The following is a 26,505-nucleotide window of genomic DNA, read 5'->3' as shown; positions in this document are numbered from 1 at the left end:
TCTTACATCCTCAGTGCGTAGTATAAGGGTGGGCACTTAGTAGGTATTTAATAAATGTTCTTTAATAATTGACAGAAGCAGGTAGACTGCAAAAGTGGCAAAAGAAAGACTTGAACCCACATCCTCTGACTCCAATATCAGGATTCTTCTCCACCATAACAAACTTTGCTACTGCCATCCATGATGAATTAGTCCTGAAGAATCAGACTCTTAATTATCTTCATTTCTCCCTTAGTACCTAGAAGGATAGCTTCTATATATTTATAGAATGGGAGGTCAGTCAGTGTTGTTTGAATTCAATTAAACTGAAGATTACAGGGATATCAGGAAATGAGAGAACTATTCCAGATCATGGAAAACTCCAGAGGATTAAGTAGACCTCAGGTCTTGCCAATAATCTCTACTTGATGAAGTGCCTCTTCTCAGCTCTCTCCTTTCTCTAGCTATTTCAATCTCTGCCTTCTGGCAAGTACTTTTTTTCTGTTTGGCCTCCTCAACTATTCAGTTCTCTTTTATATACTATCTTACCCCAGTAGAATATACACTCCTTGAGGGTAGGTTTATTTTTGCCTCTATTTGAATTCTCAGGGGTTAACACAGTTTCTGACACATAGTAAGCACTTAACAAAATGTTTATCTATCGATCTACGTGAAGAGGGTAAGACATTGGCAAAGAAAAAGACTGCTTTTGTCCAAGACTGGGAGAGAAGAGGAGGAAACAATAGGGTGTGATGTCAAGAGTTCTTGGGGTGAAGAAAAGAAAACATGAGAGCAAACAATGAATAGCTTCAATTTTCCTAGTAGAGTAAGTGTGGAGGTTCTCAAGTAAAGTGGGGAGAGAAGGGAAGTATGGAGTGCTTGAAGAGAGATGGTTTGTTATAGTTTATATGGGGAGTGTAATAGAAAATCAATTAGCAAGGAATAGAAGGATTGTCTTTGTTTTGAGGAGGGAATGTACCCAGTCAGCAAGGTTATGAGGTTTCCTCTAGCTCAGTGATTCCCAACAATCTAGGTTGGGAGGACATTTTTTTTTAATTAAATGGATTTCAAAGGAGGAGAAGTTTCTGTTTGAAGGTGGTAAAGAGTCTATAAATGACAGCCGGCTGCAAAGAGTATTTGAGCTTTCCCTCTAGGACCAGTGCTGGAGATGTGAGCGAATGACAGCCAATACTAAGAGGATGGTCAGGGGTTCACTGTAATCTAGGGAAACTCGAGTGAAGGGTAACATAGGGAAGAAGTGTGACATAAAGAAGTCCCAAACTAAAGAAAACTGTTCCCTATGGAAGAGGCATGGGGAGTATTAACACCATCATTCTGCTACACTGGAGGTTAAAGTCATTTCAGTGGGCTAGCCTGTGAACTTGGCCACCGTTTGCTATATTTCTATGAAAAAGGGCCCCTGAGTCCCAAAGTACACACTTAACAAGCAAAGTATTGAAACCCAATATTGACTTCAGTTGTGGACCAACGGCTTCTGCTTTAAGCAACAAACAGGCATGACGCCCAAAGGTGAGAGAAGAGATTTGGTCTTGAAATCCAAGTTGATGCTGTAAGTCATAAAATAATTCCCTTCCATAAAAACTGCCACAAGGTACAGAGAACATGTGAATAACCTGTACGTCAGCAAGTACAAGCAATTTTTTAAAATCTATAGACAGGGATAAGAACTTTTTACTGCGTCCAATAATCTACTGGACGATAGAAGACAATCTATCTTGGGCCAAAAAGCAGAGGAGACGAACACTGTGGAGGAAGTAGGTAGGGGTGGCTAGCAGGTGGACTGTGCTACCCTACCACAAGCCACAATCCAGCGAAATTAAATTTCTTCTAATAGAGACTCTCTAACTTAAGTTCCCATCTCTTTGCATGGTTTTCTTTTTTATAGTTGTCAAAAGCAAATGGGGAAACGTCTTTGAGGGACCTGCCTCTGTTTTGGACTTTTCCATACTCAAGAGTGAACAGAAATCCGACAGCTTAATTTCTTTGATCCAGAGACACAAGGGAATTATTAGTTAGTCAACAAGCATTTGTTAAGCATCTGCTGAATGTCAGGCGCTGATCTAAGTGCTGAGAAAACAAACATAAGATAATAGTCCCTGCCCTCCAGGAGCTTGTACGCTCTAATGGGAGTGTAATAATTAGGTAACTGTAATACAATTCAGTCTAATGGGAGTGTAATAACTATGTCCATGCAAAATATATCCAGAGTAAATGGAAGATAGGCTCAGAGCAGAAGACACTAGCCACTGGGGATCTCCCTCTCCCAAAGCAAATGTCTGGGAATTGGGAGTTTAGAGAGAAGGTGATCAGGAGGGGTCAAGTCCAAGCTGTCCATTCTCTAAATGAAGAACTGAGGACCAGAAAGGTGACTCTCTTGTCCAAGCTCCCTCAGCTAAAAAGTATTTGAGATGAGCTATAGACTCACACCTTCCTAATTCCAAGCCCAACACTCAGCTGACAACATAAACTTACTAAAGGTTTGTTGATGAACTGAAAATATTACCTTGTCTTTCTAAAGATAATTCTTAGGGAGTTTACCTGAAATGCATGGAGGTTAAGCAGCTCAACCAAGGTCCCACAGCTAGTAAGTAAGCTTTACAACCGAAATTTGACTCCAAAGGCAGCACTCTGCTTCACTTCTCCAAGCTGTCTCGATATCTTCATCAAAAATCATCAGAATAACAAATTTTCCATCATATATGAATATGTTTCTGCTCCCCCACCAAAGGGACGTAAATTAAGGTTATTGTAGCCTTCTGCAAGGCTTTCCTGCAAGGCCATGATGTCTGGGATTCTGGCCTCTTAGTATTTGTACAAATGTTTGGTTTTGCTTCTAAGCATTTTTTAACTGCAAGTATCATCTTCCCCTTACTCTGAGGAATATAAATGATTATCACTGGCTACAGAATACATATACGCATGCCTCCATAGCTATGCATAGCTCCATTAATAAGTAAAGCTTTTCTCCCCTAGTTAAGATCCTTTTTACGGCAAGATTATCCCTACCTCCCCTGCAGAATCAGCATTTCTCATATAGAACTCCAGAAGAAGAAAGCATGAGCACTTCATTAAGACTTCAGATTCCTTACTTGAAAGAACACAAAGTCCTTCTCTTGACACTTGAAAAATGGCTGGCAGACATCTGGTTAAGTATAAATTGTCCCATGCATTTTATTTTCACTAGGCAAACAGGTCTCCCTCTTTTGCTGCCTGAAAAACGTATCTGAGCCAGATGAGCAGGACTTCTTATCATTGCTCAGTAATAGCTTCATAGACGAAATGTCCATTGGGGCCCAGACACCCCTGTAGCATCTAACATCAAAAGAAAAACCCTCCATATACCAGTTAGTCAACCTTGAGTAAAATAAGGAATATTCCACACTACTCACTTTATCCTCCCAACAAGCCTGGAAGGTAGGGCTTATTATTATCTCCACTTCATAGATTTCTTGTTCTATGATCCTTAGATTGAGGCACAACCTGGAAGGGACCCTAGACTTGATGCCATCCAACTCCATCATTTTCATAGAGACAGAAATTAAGAAGGGTTTCGTTCAAGGTAGAAAGTAGCAGCACCAGGAGAAAATCACAAACACTTGACTGTGCCATAGAATCAGAGGTCAGAAGCTTTAGGGACACTTGAGTTCATGGTACCCAAACCCTCCATTTTACAGATTCAAATGGTGGACCCTCACAGTCATATGATCCAACCTATATTTCTCCAAGATAATATAGCCAACAAAAAATCTTTCCAGTTCTGCCAAAAGACCACCTAATGAAAGGGGAAACCCCTTCCACTTTTGGAGAGCTCTGGCAGAAAGTCATTCCTTATACCAAACCTCAGTTTTCCACTTCACAAATTCTACACCCATTCTAGGGCAAGGATTCTTTTGTGTGTCATGGGTCCTTGGAAGTCTAATGAAGTCCATGGATCCATTCTAAGAATATTTTTAAATTTGTAAAATAAAATCCAAAGATTTCCAAAGGAAAAATCAGTCATGCTGAAGTACGTCTCTCAGAGAATAGGGTAGGAACCCCTGCTCTGAGATCAAAAGGAAGTCTAATTCTTTATCCAGATGATAGCCCTTCAAATATTTGAAGACAGCTATCCTTTCCCAATCTGTCCCTTCAGCCTTCTCTTCTCTAGCCTGACTATCCCCAGTACTTTTAACAGAAAACAAGGATTTCATCATCCTAGCTGTCCTAATCTGCCCAGCCACCAGTTCACCAATCCCCTTCATAATGGGAAAGTCAAGTCAAAAGAAGGTCTTTCCTCACTAGGCTGGCAAAAGGGTGAGGATGTTCTGGACCACACTAACTTTCATGCCCCGAGGTATAGAGGGGTCATGAATTATAGTAGTAGAGGAGAAGCACATGAATAAAATCACAGCTCTTTGCTAGTACAGAAAGAAGTGGCTCCTGAGGTTATCATACCCTTGTGAATTTTAGTTTAAAAGAGTTTCAAGCAGATTATTATGAGTCAAGAGGATGAGAGAAGACTCCAGGCTTAGACATCAGATAACCTTGGGAGCAATCCCTCATTTAAATCTCCCTCTCTCTACTCACTCAGTTACAACCCTAAGTCAGACCCTCATCACTTTTTGAATGGACTCTTGGAATAACCTTCTCTTTGGGTTCCCTGACCCAAGTCTCTTCATACTCACCATCTTTTCTCAATTCAGTTACCCAGGTGATTTTTCCAAAATACAAATCATGTCACCACACCACCTTGCTTAGTAAACTCCAGTGGCTCCCTATTACCTCCAGGATTAAAAATTAATCCTCAGTTTAGCACTTAAAACCCCTCCCAACTTATCTAGTCTTGTCTCGTCTTCCCAGTCATCATAACTCTATGATACCAGCTATACTGGCTTCTCCTACTTTCAGCATTCTCACTGCCCATGCCTGGAATGCTCTCTCCCTTCACCTCCAACTCTTGGTTTTTCTGGGATTTTATCAAGACTCGGGTCAAATAGGACATTTTGCAGGAAGTTGTCTACCTAGTGTGACCAATTGCTAGTACCTTCCTTTTAGATTACCTTGTCGTTCTCTGTGTATATTTTCTATGTAGATATTTCTGTGGTTTTTCCACCATTAGAATGTCCTCTTTTGAGAGCAGGCATTGTTTTCCTCTTCCTTTGTATCCCCAGAATTTAATGTAGTGGCTGAAAACTGACATGCATTCAATAAATATTGACCGACTCACTAAGCTCACCAAAGCAGCTGGTATTGATGTCAATGCTATAGAATATAGGACAATGTGGATCATACAACTAACGTGAAAGGTAACTGTGTGTGCGCCTATGAGTTAACATCAATGGTTAATCCAGCCTTCCTTTAGATATAAAGATAGACTTTAAACAATGGAGGAATAACCCTTTGCCAATGTACTTACCAACGCCTGGCTCCCATTCTTCCCAAATTCTTCCTCTGAAATCTTGCTCAGATTGTCCAAATAGTGGTCTGAGATCGTGTGACACAAATCTTCAAAAGAGTAATCCTTCTCTTGACAGAGTTTGATTTCATCCAAGAGCTTTGATAATTCTCCAGCCACAGCTTCACCTGAAACCCAAAGAATCAGAATTTTAGAGATATCTAGGCTTTTGCTGCTGTTAAATTATAAAAAATATACAAGTTTGAGGGCCAACGAGAGGGAGTCAAACCATGGCATATAAAACTTGGTAGCTGGAACATATCTATTGAGAATATTTCTATGAAATGGGCATTTTCAGACATGGTCAATGTGTTGGAATTGTTCTGCGTGGCTATGCTTATTGGATAGCCTACAAAGAAAGGCTTCAGTGAGGTGAGGAGAAAGGTAAATTTGTGAATACTGAAAGAAGTATCCTTTCAAAATATAAAGAAAAGAACGTCAATTTAACATTACAAAACACACAGGAGAAAAGCAAAATAATCAGAACAAAAACAAAACAGATCAATTTCACCTGCTACCATGTTCGATTTAACATTCCCTCTAAAAACTGTGTCTAACAAGTTTATGGTTTCAAATATAGTCATCTTTTTTGTTCTTTTTAGTGTTGCTCAGTCATTTTTTAGTCACATCTGACTCTTCATGACCCCATCTGGAGTTTCCTCAACAAAGATAATTAAAGTGGTTTGTCATTTCCTTATCCAGATGATTTTTATAAGATCAGGAAACTGAGGCAAAAGGGTGAAGTGGCTTGCCCAGGATCACACAGCTAGTGAGTATCTGAGGCCAGATCAGAACACAGGAAGATGAGCCTTCCAGACTCCAGGTCTGTGATACTTTTTGCCAGTCCTTTTTATGGCGAAATATAAATATTGCTGTTGATGGGTACATTCATATTAAAAGGCTAAAAAAATTCTAAGAGTATTTCTATCTACACATATGAACAGAAAAAACCTATATTCCAGTTTCATAAACTGAAATCTTTTTGAAAAAATGGAAGTGGTAGTACTGTATATTAATGCCTACAGGTTTTTTCTTCTTATTCTGGTCATTTAATTTTGTTTTTCTATCCTCTTCAGTTTCAAATTCTACCACTTTCACTTCTCCTCAGCAAGCCATATCTTTTAAAAAGATTTTAAAAGACAGCAAATGCAACCAAAACATTCACCATGTCTGGCAATGCATCCAATATCAAGTCTATCAAACTCTCCAATAGTCTATAATCAGTAACTTTTTTAAATCTGTCTCTGCTTTTTTATCTGTTGTAAATTTGAAATTTCAATACAAAAGAAATGAAGTTGTCATTCTGAAAATAAAAAAGCTGGCAGTCCTTGCTGAGAAAAGAGCATTTCTGCTCTAAACACATTGCAGAAAAGGTGTGATTGTGAACTACAGGTGTGGAACCCAATTCATTACCCTAAGATTATGAGAGAGAGAGAGAGAGAGAGAGAGAGAGAGAGAGAGAGAGAGAGAGAGAGAGAGAGAGAAGAAAAGAAAACCTGTTTTGCCCACTCTGTTCCCTGCAACTGAAAAGGTTGGTAAAGACTTCAAAGTAGACCACTCACTTTTGGTCTTTTGGGACGGTGAATTAACAGGCGATGAGATGCACGTCTGGTGTGTGGTACATTCTGATTCGTTCTCTTCCAGGATGGTAGTTTTGTCTCCACCTTCCAAATATTCTGTGTATACACACGGCATTATGAAAGTTAAAATTTCCTATTTTTGAACTCATTTTGTTTGTTCGATAATAAAATTTAGCCTTCCCTCTAAATTTTTCCATTTATTTCCCTGAAATCCATCACATTTGTGTATGTGTGTATGTAGGAATGTCTTTGTAAATTCATGTGAGTATGTGTGTAAATCTGTCACAATCCACTTCCACATACCCAACACAAGAATTAATAAAGCTCCTACAGCAAACAAGGGATCGCCAGATAACAGGGATTCCAAGACAAGACAAGATCTATTGTCTGCCTTCAAAACACATTTCATTTTCATTTGCATTTCTCTAATTATTAGAGATTTAGAACACTTTCTCATGTGCTTATTGATACATTTGATTTCTTTATCTGAAAATTGCCCATTCATGTCTCTTGCCCATTTTTCAATTGGGGAATGGCTTGATTTTTTTATACAATTGGTTTAACTCCTTGTATATTTGAGTAATTAGACCTCTGTCAGAGTTTTTTTCTTATAAAGATTTTTTTCCCAATTTGTTGTTTCCCTTCTGATTTTGGCTACATTGTTTTTGTTTGTACAAAAGCTCTTTAGTTTAATATAATCAAAATCATTTATTTTACATTTTGTAATTTTCTCTAACTCTTGCTTGGTTTTAAAATCTTTCCTTTCCCAGAGATCCGACAAGTAAACTATTCTATGTTCGCTTAACTTATTTATAGTTTTCCTCTTTATATTCAAGTCATTCACCCATTCTGAATTTATCTTGGTGTAGGGTGTGAGATGTTGATCTAAACCTAATCTCTCCCATATTGTTTTCCAAATTTCCCAACAGTTTTTGTCAAATAGTGGATTTTTGTCCCAAAGCAGATTGGCTAAAATGAAAGAAGGGGAGAGTAATGAATGCTGGAGGGGATGTGGCAAAACTGGGACATTAATGCTTTACTGGTGGAGCTGTGAACTGATCCAACCATTCTGGATGGCAATTTGGAACTATACTCAAAGGGCTATAAAAGAATGCCTGCCCCTTTGATCGAGCCATACCATGGTTGGGTTTGTACCCCAAAGAGATCATAGATAAACAGACTTGTACGAAAATATTTATAACCGTGCTTTTTGTGGTGGCAAAAAACTAGAAATTGAGGGTATGCCCTTCGATTGGGGAATGGCTGAACAAACTGTGGTATATGCTGGTGATGGAATACTATTGTGCTCAAAGGAATAATAAGCTGGAGGAGTTCCAGGTGAACTGGAGAGACCTCCAGGAATTGATGCAGAGCAAAAGGAGCAGAGCCAGAAGAACATTGTACACAAAGACTGATACACTGTGGTAAAATAGAATGTAATGGGCTTCTGTACTAGCAGCAATGCAATGACCCAGGACAGCTCTGAGGTATTTATAGAAAAGAACGCTACCCACATTCAGAGGAAGAACTACAGGAGTGGAAACAGAAGAAAAACAACTGCTTGAACATATGGGTTGAGGTGGACATGATTGGGGATGTAGACTCGAAACTACCACATCAATGCAAATAACAACAATTTGGAAATAGGTCTTGATCAATGACACATGTTAAAACCAGTGGAAATACACATTAGCCATGGGTGGGGGGCAGGTAGCTCAGGGAGTGAAGGGGAAAGTAAGAGCATGAATTATGTAACCATGTTAACTTTTCTAAAAAATATTACTGTTTAAAAAAACATATTTCACCAAAAGTCTACAACATAAACGGAGAAATGCATACTTAAATTGAGGAGGAGGGGTTCATTAGATCAGAGATTCAGATTAAGGAACCTAAAAGTTCATAAAGTCCAATGCCTTCATTTTACAAATGAGCAAACTGAGGACAGGCAAGGGAAGTGATTTGCCCCAAGTCCACCACTAGTAAGGGGCAGAAAATCAATCCTGGTTCCCTGATCCCAAATCCAATGATCTTTCCACTGTAAAGTGAGGTGGGAGAAAGCTTTAACCACTAAAAGGCTTAGGAGAAGTTTCCCATAGATGCTGGCAAATGAAGGAATTCTAAGATGAAGAAAGGCATTTTCAGTATGGGGAACAGCTTCACAAAGGCATAGAGGTAGTATATGGAATACTACAGGGTCGTTGAGTTCCAATGAGAAGTCTATATAGCAAGTGATTTGAATAATGCTATAGAAATTCCAACGGAATTTGAGGAGTTTTGGGGAGAAGGGGGAGGAGTATGATGGAGATAGTACAGTGGATAGAGCACCAGAGCAAGGAAGATCTAAGTTTAAATCTGGCCTGAGACACTTTAATAACTATGTGATTATAGTTTTATTAGCATAAAAAATTCTGAATGAGGAAATTTCCTCTACAGTACCAAGCAATGCAGCATGGTACTTGCTCTGCCACTTTCCCAGACACACTGAAAGGTTTAGTGATATACTCGGGGTCACACAGTCACTATGGGTCAAGAGGCAAGACATGAACCATGGTCTTCCTGACTCTCAAGTCAACTCTCTCCACTACATCACAGTGCTTCTGGTTACAAAGGTCAATTATAATTATTAATTGGTTAATAAATCATCTTTTCCCTAAAATATATCAAGAATATTTTCCCCTTCCACTAAGTGGCAAGTTTTTGTTTGTTTGTTTGTATCCAAAGTCTTCCAAGCTAATAGGATAAAAGGACTTAGTCTAGAATTCAGAAACTTTCTGAAATCTTTGCATTTTCCCATTTGGTGTCTAGACAGGAAGAGAGACTTAAAAAGGATTCCCAAATTCTTGTGGCCATTAGTGTCATCAACAAAATCAGTCCTTAGTGTTGGCTATAAAGTTTATTTGAAAAGATCTCCCCCCTCACCTATGATTTCTATGGCTGCCTCAACTTATCAGAAGCAATGTTTTTGTTGCTTAGTCATTCCAATCATGTCTGACTCTTTGTGACCCTATTTGGGGTTTTCTTGTCAAGGGATACATGAGTTGTTTGCCATTTATTACTCCAACTTATCAACTTGGAATCTAGAAACCCCATTCTGGAGATCTTGAGAACCCCAAGTTTGTAGCAGTGTGAGGTCTGAGACCTTCACAATTGACCATGTCCCATGAGAATTTCTCTAGAAGGGAAAGCCCAAGCTCAGGAGACTCAGATTAACAATAGACCTTAAAGTAGTTTAGGTGGAGCATCAGGAATCAAGTACCCTTTTTGTCCCTGTAGTTTCTCCTTTTGTGTCAAAGCCCTTTCCCAAGGTAGCCCAAGTCCTTGGCTAGATCTTTCCTTTTTGTGTCCTTTTTGTGTAAAGCATCAGCCTCTCCCAGATAATCCTATCTAGGACTCCTCATCTTCTTTGTAGCCATTGTAAAGACAATCAACTATACTCAGTTCCCCTAAAGAATATGTTTCTCAAGAAAAACATTGTACACAGAGACTGATACACTGTGGTAAAATCGAATGTAATGGACTTCTGTACTGGCAGCAATGCAATGACCCAGGACAATCCTGAGGGATTTATGGAAAAGAATGGGATTGAACACATGGGTTGATGCAGACATGATTTGGGATGAAGACCCGAAAGGACCGCACCAATGCAATTATCAATAATATGTAAGTAAGTCTTGATAGATGACACATGTTAAAACCAGCAGAAATGCACATTAGCTTTGGGGGGGGGGGGGAGTTTGAGGGGGTGAAGGGGAAAGTAAAAACATGAATCATGGAAACATGAAAAATTTTTCTAAAAATAAAGCAAATAAAAAATAAATGTTATCAAATTCTTTTATTCTTTGGAGCTGTCAATCTAGTGTGGTTGACACTCCCAGGGGTCTGTACCAGAACAGCCAGAGTCTTGGGGCTCTGTAGCACGCAGCTCTGCATGGAGGCCTTGAGAAAAGTACTCAACCCCTCTCCTTAATTAAAGACATGGTTTTTCAGACTATTTAATAGTTCTGTGGGGTTTTTTTTTCAGTTTAACAAGCTCATTTTACAGATGAGAAAACTGAGGCAAAGAGGGTTAAGTGACTTGTCCAAGGAGAAAAAGCTTGAGACATTTGTCACAAGTATCTGATGTTTGATCTCAGGTCTTCCGGACTCCAGGTCCAGTGCTCTCCCCACCATGCCCACAGAAGCAATGTTTAACTCCTTGGATTTCATTTTCTTCATTTAGAAAATAAGGACATTAGACTCAACACCTCAGAGGTCCCTTCCAGCTCTAAATTTGTGATTCTATGATATTTTGTTTTTTTCAAAACTAATATTTTCTCCTCCCAATGGATGATTATTATTATTGCACACTTCTAACTGGACTTGGACACTTCCTAGCTGTGTGACCCTGGACAAGTCACTTAACCCCCATTGCCTAGCCCTTACCACTCTTCTGCCTTAGAACCAACATGCAGTATTGATGCTAAGATGGAAGGGAAAGGTTATAAAAAAAAATTGGTGCACGCTTCTATACTTTTCCAAAGCTCAGTTTTAGGCCAAGACTAAGTGTTCTCTGAGGTCCCTTCCAGCCCTAAATCTATGATCCCCGTAACCTCTTATTTTTTCATCTTATAAATTAAAGTTTTGGTTTAGATGGCTTCTAAGAGCAATTCCAATTCTAAATCTAGAATGCTAAGACTTCTCTCTGCCTCAGTTTTCCCATTTGTAAAATGAGGTTGCTTAGACTATATAGCCCTCCCTTCCAGATCTTGATGATTCCTGGGTCCCTTCTGGCCTCAGTTTCCTCTTCTGCAAAATAAGGGGGTTGTTCTAAATTATCTCAAGAGTCCGGTCCAGCTTTCAATCTAGGATCCAACAATACTACTTAGTCGTTGCCTTTTGTACTCAGAGAGAACCAAATGGCATCACTATGTTGGGGTCGATGTACAGTGTGTCCAACTGTGGCCAATGAGAACAATATAAGTCTAGAAGGCTCTACCCCAGGCTGGGCAGAAATAGCTGGAATGAATGTTTAGGATGGAAATGTCTCTACATTTGCACTTCAGGATAGGATATTATTCAGTATGCAGAAGAACACTACACTGAAGGTGTGTGTTTGTGCCTTGATTTTCCTTTTGTATCCGCCTCCTTTCCTTGTTTTCCATACCCTGAATTTCAAAGCTCTGCTTCTGGTCCTCCCATTCATCCTTATATGCACTTGACTTGCAATTAACCTCCTTATCGATGAGAAAATTGTTGCAGCTGCAGCCTGACTCCAGCTCAGGGGGAGAAAAACACATGGCAAAATCATTACTTTTCCTAAAAAAAACTAGGATTAGCAATGACCTTCCATTGTCCATCTAGCCGTCCCTCTCAGTCCTTTGCTGTCTTTGCTTCCTGTACTGGCAAGGCTTCTGCTGGACTCTAATTTAGCCATTTTCTAGAGCCATGCAAGGCATCTCTGGTCCCCTGGTGCTGCCTCACCAATCTATCCTTCCTCAGTAGCTGTGGCAGGTGACAACTGGAAGAGATAACAAGATAACTAGAGAACAAATAGCTTATGGGTTTAAGGAGATGGCATGCCACTCCACCAGCTGAATCATGAAAAAGTCAAAAGAGGGAAAAAAATCTCTCTGAAACCAAATTAGGCTCAGGATTTTTGTTCTAGTCGGGAGCCAAAGATCCTGACAAATGACTGAGCAGGGTCAAGAAAAAGCAGGTGCAGATCTCATGAGCGCCATTTTATGATATAACATAACCAAGATGCCCCATTAAAATGGTAGCTTCTTGAGAGTAGGGTTTGCCCCATTCTTTGTTTTTATAACCCCCAGCACTTGGAACAGTGTTGAGCATATGGTGCAAGCTTTAAAATCATTTGATTTTATTGATTGAACTCATCAAAAAACATTCTGAAAGAGAAACTGTGGGAGTAGAAACCCAGAAGAAAAACAACTGCTTGATCACATGAATTGATGGGGACATGATTGGGGATGTAAAAACCAGTGGTTCCCAGACTTTTTTGGCCTACCGCCCCCTTTCCAGGAAAAATATTACTTAGCCCCCTGGAAATTAATTTTTTTTAATTTAATAGCAATTAATAGGAAAGATAAATGCACCTGTGGCCATCAACGCTTCCCTGGATTGCTGCAGCACCCACCAGGGGGCAGTGGTGCCCACTTTGGGAATCACTGCTCTAAACGATCACCCTAGTGCAAATATTAATAATATGGAAATAGGTCTTGATCAATGACACATGTAAAACCCAGTGCAATTGCTCATTAGCTATGGGAGGGGGGAGGGAGAAGGGAAAGAACATGAATCATGGAACCATGAAAAATTTTTCTTAATTAAATAAAAAATTTCAAATTAAAAAAAAAACATTTTGAAAGTACTACCTTACAACAGTGACATTCAGGGTGTCTCAGACCTAGATCTGAAAGGAACCTTAGGGGCTATTTAGTCCAACCCCCTCATTTTCCAGATAAAGAAATTAAGTCTCATGAAATCATAAAGACCATTAACATAGACCTCAAGGAATTCTCCAGAAGACCATCTAAACCAACCCCATCATTTCCCAGATAAGGAAACTGAGGCCCAAGAAGGTCAAATGGATTTGAGAACTACAGGAAGAAGACCTCAGAGGTCAAATACTTCAATCTCATCATTTTATAGACAGGAAAACTGCAACTGTCTGAGTTATAACCCAGGAGCCCATACAGTATATAGAAGACCTGAAAAATGTGGATTTAAAGCTGGAAAAGCCTCAGAGACGAAGGAGCCCATTATTTTACAGAAAAGATAACTGAGACCCAGCAAGATTTCCACGAGTTGCTTTTCATCTGGGCTATGTCACCTGAACCCATACATTATATTTGGCAATATGAGACCTGAGAAATGTTCAGCTAGAACCACGAGGGACCTCAGAGGCCATTGAGACCAAAGCCTTTGACATATCAGGAAACCGATGTCTAGACTGTCCAAGGAACACATCCAGTCATGCAGGCATTGATCCCCACAGGTGCAATGTGAAGCCAGGTCCCTCCAGGGTCAGCATCCTACAGCATAGGTTGAGCCAACCCATTCATATAAATACAGCTAGTAAATCACCGACATCCTTCCTTAGAATACCATCCAGCCAAGGCAATGTTCCTGTCCAGTCCTACCTATGGCCAAAACTGTCTTTTATTCTCGATACCTGCTTTAACATAGAACTGAGAGGACAATTACACTTGCTTTTGCTTTAGAGCAGGGGTCCCCAAACTGGAGCCCGTAGACTCTATACTAATTATCATAATAGCTATTTCAACATAATTGGTTTCTTTGTCATCTCACGGGTTTTATTTTATGCCCTTCAGAATGTTATTCTGAAAAAGGGTCCATAGATTTTAGCAGACTTCTAAAGAGGGCTATAAAGCAAAAAAGAAAGTTAGCAATCTCTGCTTTCAAGTAATTCGTGAACAAGTGTGACATATAAATAAACATAGAACTGTTTAATTTATAAGAAAAATTAATTAATTTTAAGAAAAATTGATTAAATAGTTTTAAAGAAAATTAAATAATTTTAAAGAAAAATTAAATAACTTTAAGAAAAAATTTTAATTTTTAAGAAAAATTAGATCTATAATTTTATCAGTGTAGGAAACTACCCAGGAGGAACTCTCATAGTACCTGCCCTGAAACTCTGCAAATATTTAATCTTAGAGGGTTCTCTGAGGCACTGAAATGTTGTGACTTATCAAGGTCACACAACTTGTTTGTATGTATCAAAAGTAATATTTGAAGCTGAACAAGACCTTGCTGTCTTTCCAGCTACTTCATATAAATATACATACAGATATATCTTTTTCCACATGTATATGCACATTCCATATAAATATATAGAGATATACATAGTTTCCATATGTATACAAATATGGAAAAAGACTCTGTCCTAAAAAATATGAAGGATACTGTAGACCCAAAAGTAGACCATGCCCCCATTTTTAATTGAGCTCATGCTCCAAGGGATTATGGGTTAGCATCACTTGCCGAGATGTAACTAGGGCAGGTTAAAGTGGATATTTATGAAAACCTCCCATTAGTCTGACTGAAAATAATAAGAAATAACTATCTCTTCGGGTTAAAGTTCCCTTACAGCCTTAATAGAAGAAAGACAACTATTTATGGTACTTGATCACATTCTCAAGAAACAATGATCTCCATTAAAATCTTTTTCTCTCTGTCTTGGAAAAGTATCTAAAAGTTCTAAGAAGGAAATCAAAGGCTCAGGAAGATGGATTATGGTACCAAACCTAAAATGAACTACTTGAAGTCTAGGTAGCAGCTAAGTGGAACAGTGGACAGAATGGCAGGCCTGAAAGGAAATTCATCTTCTTGACTTCAAATCCAGTCACAGGCACATACTGTGTGAACCTGGTCAAGTCACTTAACCCTATTGGCCTCAGTTTCCTAATCTGCAAAATGAACTAGAGAAGTAAATGGCAAACCACTCCAGGATCTTTGCCAATAAACCTCAAATGGGGTCACGAAGAGTCAGACACAATTGAACAACAAAATTAGGAATACTGCCTTCCTCCAACTCTTGAAGAGATTAATGACTTACTAAGATCACTTCCCTCTTTTTGCTTTCCCCTGAAAAGAGTATCTCTATTACTCCAGGTGACCTAGTGAATAGCATGGGGAAAAGAAGTGAGCAGAGTGGCCAAAGAGAGACTGAGTGCTTAGGAGAATTATTCTCCTAAAAGGTATGCCTGAAAGTTAAAAGTTAAGTGACTGTTATTCTGGACAGATAATAATTAATAATAATAATAATAATAATAATAATAATATTCACCCAATCCTATCTTGTGAAATTGCATTTTGTCATATTGTAAAATTTTTCTTTATTCAAGATCCCTAAAACTATTACTTCAAAATGTCTCGAGAGAGAAACATATTCCAGGCTATTAAGGGCTTCTGCCAGTTTGGACATTCTTCCCTCCAAATCCAAGGGATAAGACCCCCAGTTTTTTTCCCCCTGTTATAAAGCAGTTCGGCAGTTTGGTGAAGTCTGTGGCCTCCTCCCCTCAGATTCCCAATTTTAAACGCTCAAAACAAAATGCAAGGGATTACAAAGGAAAACAATTATAACAAATATGCATAGATATATATCTAGATATAGATTATGTGTATATTATATACACTCACATATTTTTATATATGTAAGAAATCTACAAATAACAAATTCAGAGACCCTGGGTTAAGAACCCCTAACCTGAAGAGAAAATTACTTGGATTTAAAATAACATTCAATTAATATAAATTGTTTCCACTAGGTTTGTGCCTTTGTAATGCAAAAAAAGTATTAACCGTAGTTTTCCCTAATAGTTACCAAAGCTCCACGTCAAAGCACCAAAACTGACCAGAACCTGGCCATTCTTAAGTTCCTCCAGCTGCTACAAACAACTGAATTTACACTGGCTCAGTCTAGCTCCCTTTCCCAGTGTCTACACCTCCCCAGCAATGCCTTTTGCGGGCTCCTAACATCCATCTGTCTCTCCCCTCATGGAAGCTGTATCCTGAAGTCCTAGGTCTTTCCCACCAATAAAGCTCAACCCAATGAGTCTCTCTGGAAAAGCGCATTTCAGAGTACCATTCATTTGAGAGCTCAAAGAGTTTTCCCAGATACTTGTTCCAGGTCCCAGAATTGCTAGTTCTTAGCTCTGCTCAAATGACTCAGCCACCACCCAACATGCTTTACCTTGTAAGAGTGCGGCGATTTGGAGAGATTTCTGCGATGGGTGCTCTTTCAGCACATCTAAGACGGTTCTGCCTAAGCTGTCCTTTATGTTGGCATCAATCCCTGAAAGAGAACATGAGCAGAGTAGGTATCAGTGGACTCAAAATGTCTTGAATCAGAAATATACCCTGAGCAGATCCTAGTTTTAGAAAATCTGGGACACACAAACTTCAACATAAAATATTAATACAAGAAAGAGGGTGTGTGTCTATTCATAGGATCACAGATTTAGAGCAAGACAGGACCTTGGAGGCCATCCAGTCCAATTCCCTCATTTTACAAATGAGGAAACTGAGGTTCAGAGTTAAGAGATTTTTTTGATCAGGGTCACATAGAGAGTAAGAAGTCAGGATGTAAACCTAGGTATTTATCCATTATGCTACATTTACTCCCAAATGGAACCTATAGCAACTCCTACAGAATTTTAATGAATATTTTTCCTTAAGGAGATTTTTAGAACCTTCTATTATAGCCTAGATTCATATTAGTTTATTAAAAAGTGCAGAAAATATTAATGCCATCAAATTTAGGTTCCTAAAACACATCGTTCCTATTTTTTTAGTTGTATAGCATGATAAATGGAAAGGCGGTGTTGTACAGGAGAAAGACTGCTAAGGACCCAGATTTGAACCCAAGCCCTGTCCCCTGCTTACCTATATGATGTTCCGCTCTTTAACAAAAAAAAGACTTTCACTTCTGCCATTGTATCTATGCCCAGTACTAAGCGTAGCCCTTGACAGAGCCCATTAAGTTCTTAATGAATATTTGCTGACTGTTGACTTGGAGAGCCCCTCCCAACCTCAGTTTCTCTATCTGTAAAAGGAGGAGCTTGGATCAGAGGATCTCTAAGAACCCTTCTCGTCCTAAGTCATTGATTCTAGATAAAAAATGTTAGAACAGGTCAAACGTGTCCAACAACTTAGCAAATGAGAAATCCATGGTACCAGGGAGACAGGAATGAAAGTCAAGCATCCTGGGGATACGTCCCACTCTGATATCTACCTACACATCAGCTACATTGACCAGGACTAGCCATTTTATCTAAATCAGCTTTGCCTTCTGTAAAGAGGGGACAATGACACACTATTTACCACCCAAGGGCTGTTTAAAATGAAACATTACCTAAGTGTGAGTTAGTACAGGGAGACTTCTCTCTCTCTCTTTTTTTTTAGACCTTCCCTTCTGTCTTAAAATCAAAATTAAGTATCAATTCCAAGGCAGAAGAGTGGTAAAGACTAGGGAATGGGGGTTAAGTGACCCATCAGGATAACACAGTTAGGAAGTGTCTGAAGCCACATTTGAACCCAGGACTGGCTCTCAAACCTCTGAGCCAACTAGCTGCCCCTGGAACTCATATTCTTGAGGAAGTACTTTGTGTCACTATCCATATTACCTTGGGAAGGTCACAATTCCTTATTTGTAAAAAGAAGGGGTCAGACTACAAGTCCTTTAATGTCCCTTCCAATTTGAAATCTATGTTTCTTCTCTGATCCCAATCTATTATTTTATCCATATGAAAAATTCCCAATGTGGAAATTCCCTACACCAGAGCAAACCAGTGCCTGGTCTGTAATGTCTTAGGTATGTAAGGGCACCAACAGGCTTGCATGCATGCCCAACACAGAGTAAGTGGTCAAATCATGTTGGTGGGCTTGATTTGTTTAATTGTTTTGGTCATGCCTGACTCTTCATGACCACATTTGGGGTTTTCTTGGCAAAAATACTGGAGTGATTTTCTATTTTACAGATGAGAAAACTGAGGCAAACAGGTCAAATGACTTGTCCAGGGTCACAATACTAGTAAGTTACTTGAGCCTAGATTTGGACTCGAGAAGATGAGTCTTCCTCATTCCAGGTTTAATGCTCTCTGCACTATGGTGCCACCTTTGGGCTTGACTTGCATGTGTCAAATAGCTACTAAGTGATAGAGAAAGGCTGTGAATCCAGGACTTCTTGTCTCAAAAGCTGCCCTTCAGTTAGAAGACTTCAAAAGTCCTTGGTCAAATAAACATGGACTCCTCATTCACTAACATGTCAAATTGCTCTCTCCTTTTTGTGGTGATGAGCCAGTAACATGACAGAGGAAAGATGGTGCAGAGCTGGAGATAGGCAGCACTGGGAGGTGTGAGTCTTCCCTCTCATACACACTTTGGGATGGTAGACACGTTTCTTAACACTTTAACGGCCCAGATCACTTTTTAAGTTTCTCAGTTTCAAAAAAGTGATCCTGTAGGTGAGTAGATAAAGATTCTCTCCTAGGAGTTTCTTCACACCATAGAAGTCCCAGATCTGGACCAAATACTCTAACATCCCAATTCATACTGTGGCTTAGGTCCTAGAGGTCAGCTTTGGAGTCAAGAAGACCTGGGTTAACACGAATTCTACGATACTCTCAACACTGCCAGTGCCTCCACTGATTTAAAAAAAAATAGAGTAATATTAAAAATGGGAAGCCATATGATATGGTGGGCACAGAGCTGGGAAGACAGGTTCAAATCTGATACCCTTTGCCACCTATGAGCTGTCTCAACCTTGGCATTCTGGGCAACTCTCAAAGACTAACTGGAACTTTAATAAACTTCAAAAAAATGCTTGACCTCAGTTAGCAAGTTTCATTTCATTTTAATCAGCTCACGAACTCAGGGACCAATCGCACAGCTTTCTCCATCCCTTCTGAGGACTGCTCTAATTACTCTAAAAGGCTCCCTTCTCAGTCACTGGGGGCCACAGGCTCTAGCTACTCACTTAATAAAGTAATTGGATAGAGAACAGCTCTTAAGCTCAAGAAAACCCAATCGCTGTGATTTCCATAGTTCAAAACAGACTCTTCTATCATAATCCAATCAGCTTTCATACATCACAGGGCTCAGTTCTTTTTTGACCTCAGAGGAGTCAAACAATGTACCGGCATTAGCACGGAAAGTAAGGGAAACTTCCTTTGCCCTCCATATACACACTCACCAGAACATTCCTATTTTCCTTTTTAGCCAGATCGACAGAAAAGATCTTCACAAATATTTCTTTTTTTTTTCTAAATCTGTTTCTCTTGGTCTTTTTTGTTGCCAGTCTGAAAATAATAACTACTGATGTATACCTAATATATGTATATACATAATGCTTAAAATCCACAATATATGTATATCTAATATGTAATGCATAAAACCATAATTATGTGAGACATATGTAGAATTAAAGGCATGTTCTAATAATGTAGATGTTAAAATAATTACTAGAATCATATAATTAGAGTATCTCAAAAGTCTTTGTGTAAAATTAGGCTTTAAAAGCGCAATAAAATCACTTTAATAATTTCAAAAATAACTTAAAAGCTTTAATAAAAATTACCTTAAGGCTTGTGTGTACAATAAGTAATATTTCTTAAGCTTTGTGTGTGTGAAAAATGGATGGATAGCAGACAAATAAATAGATGACATATGAAAAATACATAGGGGCAGTTAAGTAGCTCAGTGGATTGAGAGCCAGGTCTAGAGATGGGAAGTCCTGGGTTCAAATCTAGCCTCAGACACTTCCTAGTTATGTGACTCTGGGCAAGTCGCTTAATCCCTATTGCCTAATCCTTACCTCTTTTCTGCCTTGGAGTAATTACACAGTATTGATTTTAAGATGGAAAAAAAGGGTTTTTGATGAGAGAAGGAGGGAAAGACAGGGGGAGAGGGGGAGAGAGAAGAGGGGAAATGGGAGAGGGAAGAGGAGGAGGAGGAGGAGGAAGAGAAAGAGGAGAGAAAAAGGGAAAGAGTTCAGCTGCGTGACCCTGGGCAAGTCACTTGACCCCCATTGCCTACCCTTACCACTCTTATGCCTTGGAGCCAAAACATGGCATTGACTCCAAGATGGAAGGTAAGGGTTTAAAAAAGGAGGGGGGGAGAAAAAGGGAAAAAGAGAAGGAGAAGTAAAGAGATAATTTTACAAACAAGAGGATCATATACAGAACCCTCTAACACCCTATCAGGGGTGGATGATACAGCATATTAATGAGATAATGTCCAACAGGCTTTCAGCCTGCTCAGAATGACCTTTCAGAAAGCACAGCAACAATGCACATGAGTACAATGTTTTGGATTATTTGGGAGGGGGTCTATTCTTTCCTGTTCACTGAGTCACTAATGCCATTGACTTTACAAGTCCACAATGGATTTCTTGACCATCAGCTTAACTGGCATCACAGAATATTTATATGATAGGAATCACTATATTTTTCCACCTGCACTGTCACACTCCATTGAGTGAGATGCCATCATTTTTCTAATTATATTTATGAATATTTGACTAAATAAAAATGTTTTGAATTTTTAAAAATAAAATAAAGAAAACAGAATAATGTGTAAGACTGTCCCAAATAGCTTGCACTAGTTCTTTCTCTAACAGGCAGGAAACCCAGCTCTAAGATATAAATGGACTAGAGAGGCTATGATGGTTAAATCCCATTTGGAAGCTTCCTAGTGGCCATATCAAAGTGGACTCCTGCTCACCTAAGGACATAATGGTTTGGCACACATAGAGTTGAGGCTCTTCAGAGTTGGCACATCTTCCAACCCTGGGAGAGTTCACCTTATTCTACCCTGACGACCAGACATGTTTCAAAATGTAGGCAAGGGAGCCAGTGTATATCCCAACGAAGTACAATATCCCTGTTGACTATTTCTCTATGGTCAAGTGAATCTCTTTATATTAACTGTTGAATGAACTATAAAGCATCTCATTACATTCCAGTAAAAATCCTCAACTCCCAGGCAACCAGCCCAAGTTAGGCCTACCCTACAATAACTGGGAAGTATATTAGATTTGAACTCACACAATCCACGTTCAAATTCCAGCTCTGCTACTTACTACCTAGATGTTCTGAAGTCAGCCATCTCATGCTATGGGCTTCAGTTTCCACATCTATGAAATGAGGGAGTTGGAATAGGTGATCTCTAAAATCTCTTCCAAACCCAAATCTATGACTCTATGAAATGATCACCTCCTTGACTTCAGTTTCTTCTGTAAAATTATGAGGCTAAACTAGAGGGCCACAAAGTACCTTCACAGTTCTAAACCCCACCATCTTCTAACCAATCTGATTCAGGGGCTCGTGGAACTCCACCTTTCCCAGCTGATGATAGAATGATGGAGCTCAGAACAGACCTAAGGTCCTTAGGTTCTTAGCAAACTTAGTTTTTCTTCCCAACAACATAGAATGTTTTACTTTCATTGGGAGGAAGAGAGAGAGGGAGGCAAAAGAATAGCAAACAATTAATTTTACAACACTGAAAAACTAGAAGATGGTTGCAAAAGTTTTTCATGAGATTCTTCACTTAACAATAGGACAGACCACAGAAGTCCTAGAACTATTTCACTGCTCTAGGATAATGACCACATGATTTGACTTCTAAATATTCAGTTCTCATGTCATGTTTTAGTAAACCATCATTAATATAAGTCATGCTTCTATGGCATTTTTTATTCAAAAACTTTAATTCTAAGTAAAAACAAGAGATGGGAGTGATTTTTTTTTTCAGAAAGCACATGTTATTTTCCTTCTTAATCATCTGAAATGGACATCACCTGATGGGAAGTACTCCAAGGATTGTCACGAGAGGTTACCTGTTTCTAAAAGAAGCCGGACAACATCCACCTTCCCAAATAAGGCTGCTTCATGGAGTGCACTTCCTTTTTCCGTCTGCAAAACAAAAGAAAACCAAAATATAAAGCTAATAACTCTGAGACCTTAAAAAATCAGTAAAGTAAAAAAAATCCAATTCAATTAAACAAGGTTTCATCAAGTATATCATGGGGGCCAAGGATCTACAATAAAAAAAAAAAAAGAAATTAGTCCTGTCCTCAAGGGGAATTTGTTATTGTTTATGTGGAATTGTGTTTCATTGAGCTATAAATTCTAAAGGAGCTTCCATTTGGATCTTTATATATAATGACAAACACTCACATAGAGCTTTAAGGTCTGTAAAGCATTTTACACATATTATCTCATTTAACCCCTCAACAACCTCATTAGAGAAATCATTTAATTTCTCTAAGTGACAGTTTCCTTATCTACTAAAAATCTACACAGTCACCATGCACCTCTCTAAAGCCTGCTGAGTGGCATTCATAATAACAATAACAATAATATTGCTTTAAGGTTTGCTTTACTCACTTTATTCACCTCATTTGATACAGAAAATAATCCTGTGAGACATTATCCACTTATTTGAGGTATCGGAATCATAAATGAGGAAGGAGCAGCTAAGTGGCGCCATAGTACATAGAGTGCCAGACTTGGAGTCAGGAAGACTCATCTTCCTGAGTTCGAATCTGGCCTCAGACACTTGCTAGATGCATTATCCTGGACAAGTCACTTAATCTATTTCTCAATTTCCTTATCTATAAAATGAGCTGTAGAAGGAAATAACAATCTACTCTAGTATCTTTGCCAAGAAAACCCCACATGGAATTTCAGAGTCAGACATGACTGAAACAATTGAACAGCAACAAAAACAAATGAGGAAACTAAGGCTGAAAAAGAACTTCACCAGGGTCACACAGATACTAAGGATCTCAGGAACCCAAGTGCAGTTTTCTCATATCAATGCCATCCACTCAGAAAGCATCTATGAAAAAAGAGTTGCCCAAGGCTCTTGCCCACCACCATGGTCACGGTGAGGCAAAGTTTAAGTCTATATCTTCCTGATCTCAAGTCTAGAACTCTACTGTGTAATATAGCCTTACTCTAAATTTAGAGATTAAAGTAGCATTTAGAAATAAATTAGAAATATTATTATTTATTATTTAGGTCTAATAAACTAGAAATATTAATAAAACAAATTAGAAAAGCAGATATGAAGCTGGAAAGAACCAAAGAGGTCATCTCATCCAAACTCATTTTTACAGATGAAGAAACTAAGGCCCAAATAGGTTGCCTTGTCCCAAGCCATATAGGCAGAGTAAATATTAGAGTCAACATTCAAATCTAGATCCTCTGAATCCCGCCTTAGATTTCAAATACATAGTGAATGATCTTGAACTCAAAACCTTCCTTAATCTGGGAAGATTATCTTTTCAACAGTTAGGGGGGAAAAAATATCACACTATTATCCAAATTAAAAATTTAAGCTTCTGTTTGCTTCCTTTACTGTATTCCAAAGTAGCAGCATTCAGTATAATGAATTACAAATTGAGCTTAAAAACAACAGATTAATAACTTCAAGAAAAAAATGAAAAGACAGATAACACGAGAAAATATATTTTGAGGGGCAGCTGGGTAGCTCAGTGGAGTGAGAGTCAGGCCTAGAGACGGGAGGTCCTAGGTTCAAACCCAGCCTCAGCCACTTCCCAGCTGTGTGACCCTGGGCAAGTCACTTGACCCCCATTGCCTACCCTTACCACTCTTCCACTTATGAGACAATACACCGAAGTACAAGGGTTAAAAAAAAAAAAAAAAAAAAAAAAGAAAAAAAAATATTTTGAGTGTGATTGTAAAGTTACACACAAACACACACATACACTCAAAGCTGTTTTCCTTTGTGAAAAAACAATATCCACCACAAAATGGTTACCTTGAAAGAGTTCTAAAGTCAAAAAAGAATTGTGTATACAAAAATATTTTGTAGCAAGTCTCACAAAGTAACATCACATTTATTTAAGGGATTAAAAATGGAACACAGTTTTTAGAGCCATTCTAATTAGTTATTTGGCTTTTTAAATCAATCACATTTTCATATTCCTGTCCAAAGCAAAAAAAAAAAGGTCATTGTCTCAACATGCTCTTTTCTGCTTAGATGACCCTGACTAGGAAGAGAGTTCAGTTTCTGGGCACCATATTTTTAGAGGAAGAGTGACAAAAAAGTGGGAATCATCAGGAGGATAGCCAGGGCCCATAAAAGATCTGGAGAGGATGTCATACCTTAGAGAAGCCACTGAAACTCTCTAGGTCTCAGGTTCCTCAAATGTAAAATAATGAGAGAGTTGGACTAGAAAAATTCATAGGTCCTTTGCAGCTCTGGGTCCTATTATACTAGTTAGATCACAGCTCTGTTGATTCCTAACTATGTGACCTAAGGCAACACACTTAACTTTGAGGGGGTCTTAGTTTCTTCATCTTTAAAAGGAAGAGGTTGGCCTAGAAGGTCTATAATATACCTTTTGATCTTAGACAAGTCACTTAGCCTACTTTGACTTCAGCTTCATGATCTGCAAAATGAGGTGGAAAGACTACATGACCTCAAAGGTACTCTCCCAGCTCTTAACCAGTGATTCTTCATTCTCACATCTATAATCCATTAATCCTTGGAACATGGGCAGGATGGAGAACAAGAGGAATTGTATTTATATGACTATTTAAGGTTTACACAGCCTTTTTCATTCTCTATATTAGCCAAATCCCTCTAATATTTTTTTAAAACTCCACTCCTTGTTGGGCACAAAAATTTAAGTTGTTTTGCTACAGCATACTTCAAAAAAAAGACTCCTTTAAAATATTTCTTATTAATAATAATATAGTTAAGCTTTCATAGGGAAGTCTTAGTTCGAGAGCCTCTCGAATACCTTTCTACCTTTGATTCCTTTTTAGCATTTTCTCCAATTTTCTAGATCATTTTGTTTTCCCTGGCTCATTTCACTATGCATAGAACCTCTATCAAAGCAGTAATTTTATCCTCATTTAAACTAGCAAAAAAAAAAAAACAAATACAAAAACAAAACAAAAATCACTGACAGGAGAATTAATATCAATTTAGATGGCTATTTATGTGATATTTACCTAAGGTTCTTTCTCCTAATCTGTCTCTTCCCGCTCACTGCTTCATATTTTCTCTCTCTCTGTCTCTCTCTCTCTCTGTCTCTCTCTCTGTCTCTCTCTCTCTCTCTCTCTGTCTGTCTCTCTCTCTCTCTGTCTCTCTCTCTCTCTCTCTCTCTCCTCACACACAAACACACTTACTCTTAGGAAAAAAAATCATTACAACTATTTCTTCCAAGCACAAACCTCTCCTTTTGTTCTGACACAACCAACCCAATCACCAGCAGAGGCCTCTCTAAGCAAAAGGCAGAACCACCCTGAGACTTGCAGAAACTCTTGCTCTGCAGTAATTGGTCCTCTTTAGGGATGTGAGGGATTGGTGCAGGAAAAGAGAACTGGGAAGAGAACTCGATTCCAATTAACCTTGCTCCTGGTCCTGCGGAACTGAAGGTGAGTCACTTTTCTTGAGAAAATGGGGATGAGAAATTCCAAGGTTAATGAAGGTCTTTCCAGGTGGCTCCAGGAAAATCAGAGATGCTCTGATAATTGTCTCTCCCATCCTCACAGCTCTTTCCCCAGCTTCAGATTTAAAATATCAGGGGAGGGGAGGAGAATAGAGAGAGACAGTGATGCAAAGTAGATATGGAATCAAATTGGAATTGGCTTCTGGAAGACCCATGTTCAAAGCCCCTCCCCACACACTTCAGGCACTTAACTAGCTGTGGGATCCTGGGTAAGTAATTTAATTTCTGTGAGTCTAGTTTCTTTATTCTTAAAAAGGGGGTAATAATAGCATTTTCCTCAGGTAAGAAGCATTGTAATAGCACTTACCTTGGGTTGGAAGGATGAAATGAAATAATGCTTTATTCAATGTTTTGCAAATCTTAAAATGCTTAAAATTTTAGTTATTGCCATTGTGGAACTAATTATTTGGGGGGGGGGGATGGCAAGTTGATGTGCCCGAGTGCATAGAGAGCTGGCCTCAAGCCACGATGTCTCTGGTCCT

General features: G+C 38.8%; 1 protein-coding gene across 1 annotated transcript in view; it reads right to left on the bottom strand.

Moving 5' to 3' along the window:
• Positions 1-26,505, bottom strand: part of ANKS1B (ankyrin repeat and sterile alpha motif domain containing 1B) — a 1,330,035-nt gene that overhangs the window by 1,126,059 nt on the left and 177,471 nt on the right. The window contains exons 5-8 of the mRNA XM_044679159.1: positions 22,373-22,448; positions 16,730-16,831; positions 6,997-7,110; positions 5,396-5,562 (exon numbers count right to left, since the gene is read on the bottom strand). Coding sequence (XP_044535094.1) covers positions 5,396-5,562; positions 6,997-7,110; positions 16,730-16,831; positions 22,373-22,448 — 459 coding nt within the window. The remainder of the gene's footprint in view (positions 1-5,395; positions 5,563-6,996; positions 7,111-16,729; positions 16,832-22,372; positions 22,449-26,505) is intronic.

Source organism: Gracilinanus agilis, chromosome 5, assembly GCF_016433145.1.
Source record: "Gracilinanus agilis isolate LMUSP501 chromosome 5, AgileGrace, whole genome shotgun sequence".
In the NCBI taxonomy this organism is placed as follows: domain Eukaryota; kingdom Metazoa; phylum Chordata; class Mammalia; order Didelphimorphia; family Didelphidae; genus Gracilinanus; species Gracilinanus agilis.
The sequence above is the reverse complement of the archived record's forward strand: the minus strand, read 5'-3'. Positions and strand labels throughout refer to the sequence as shown.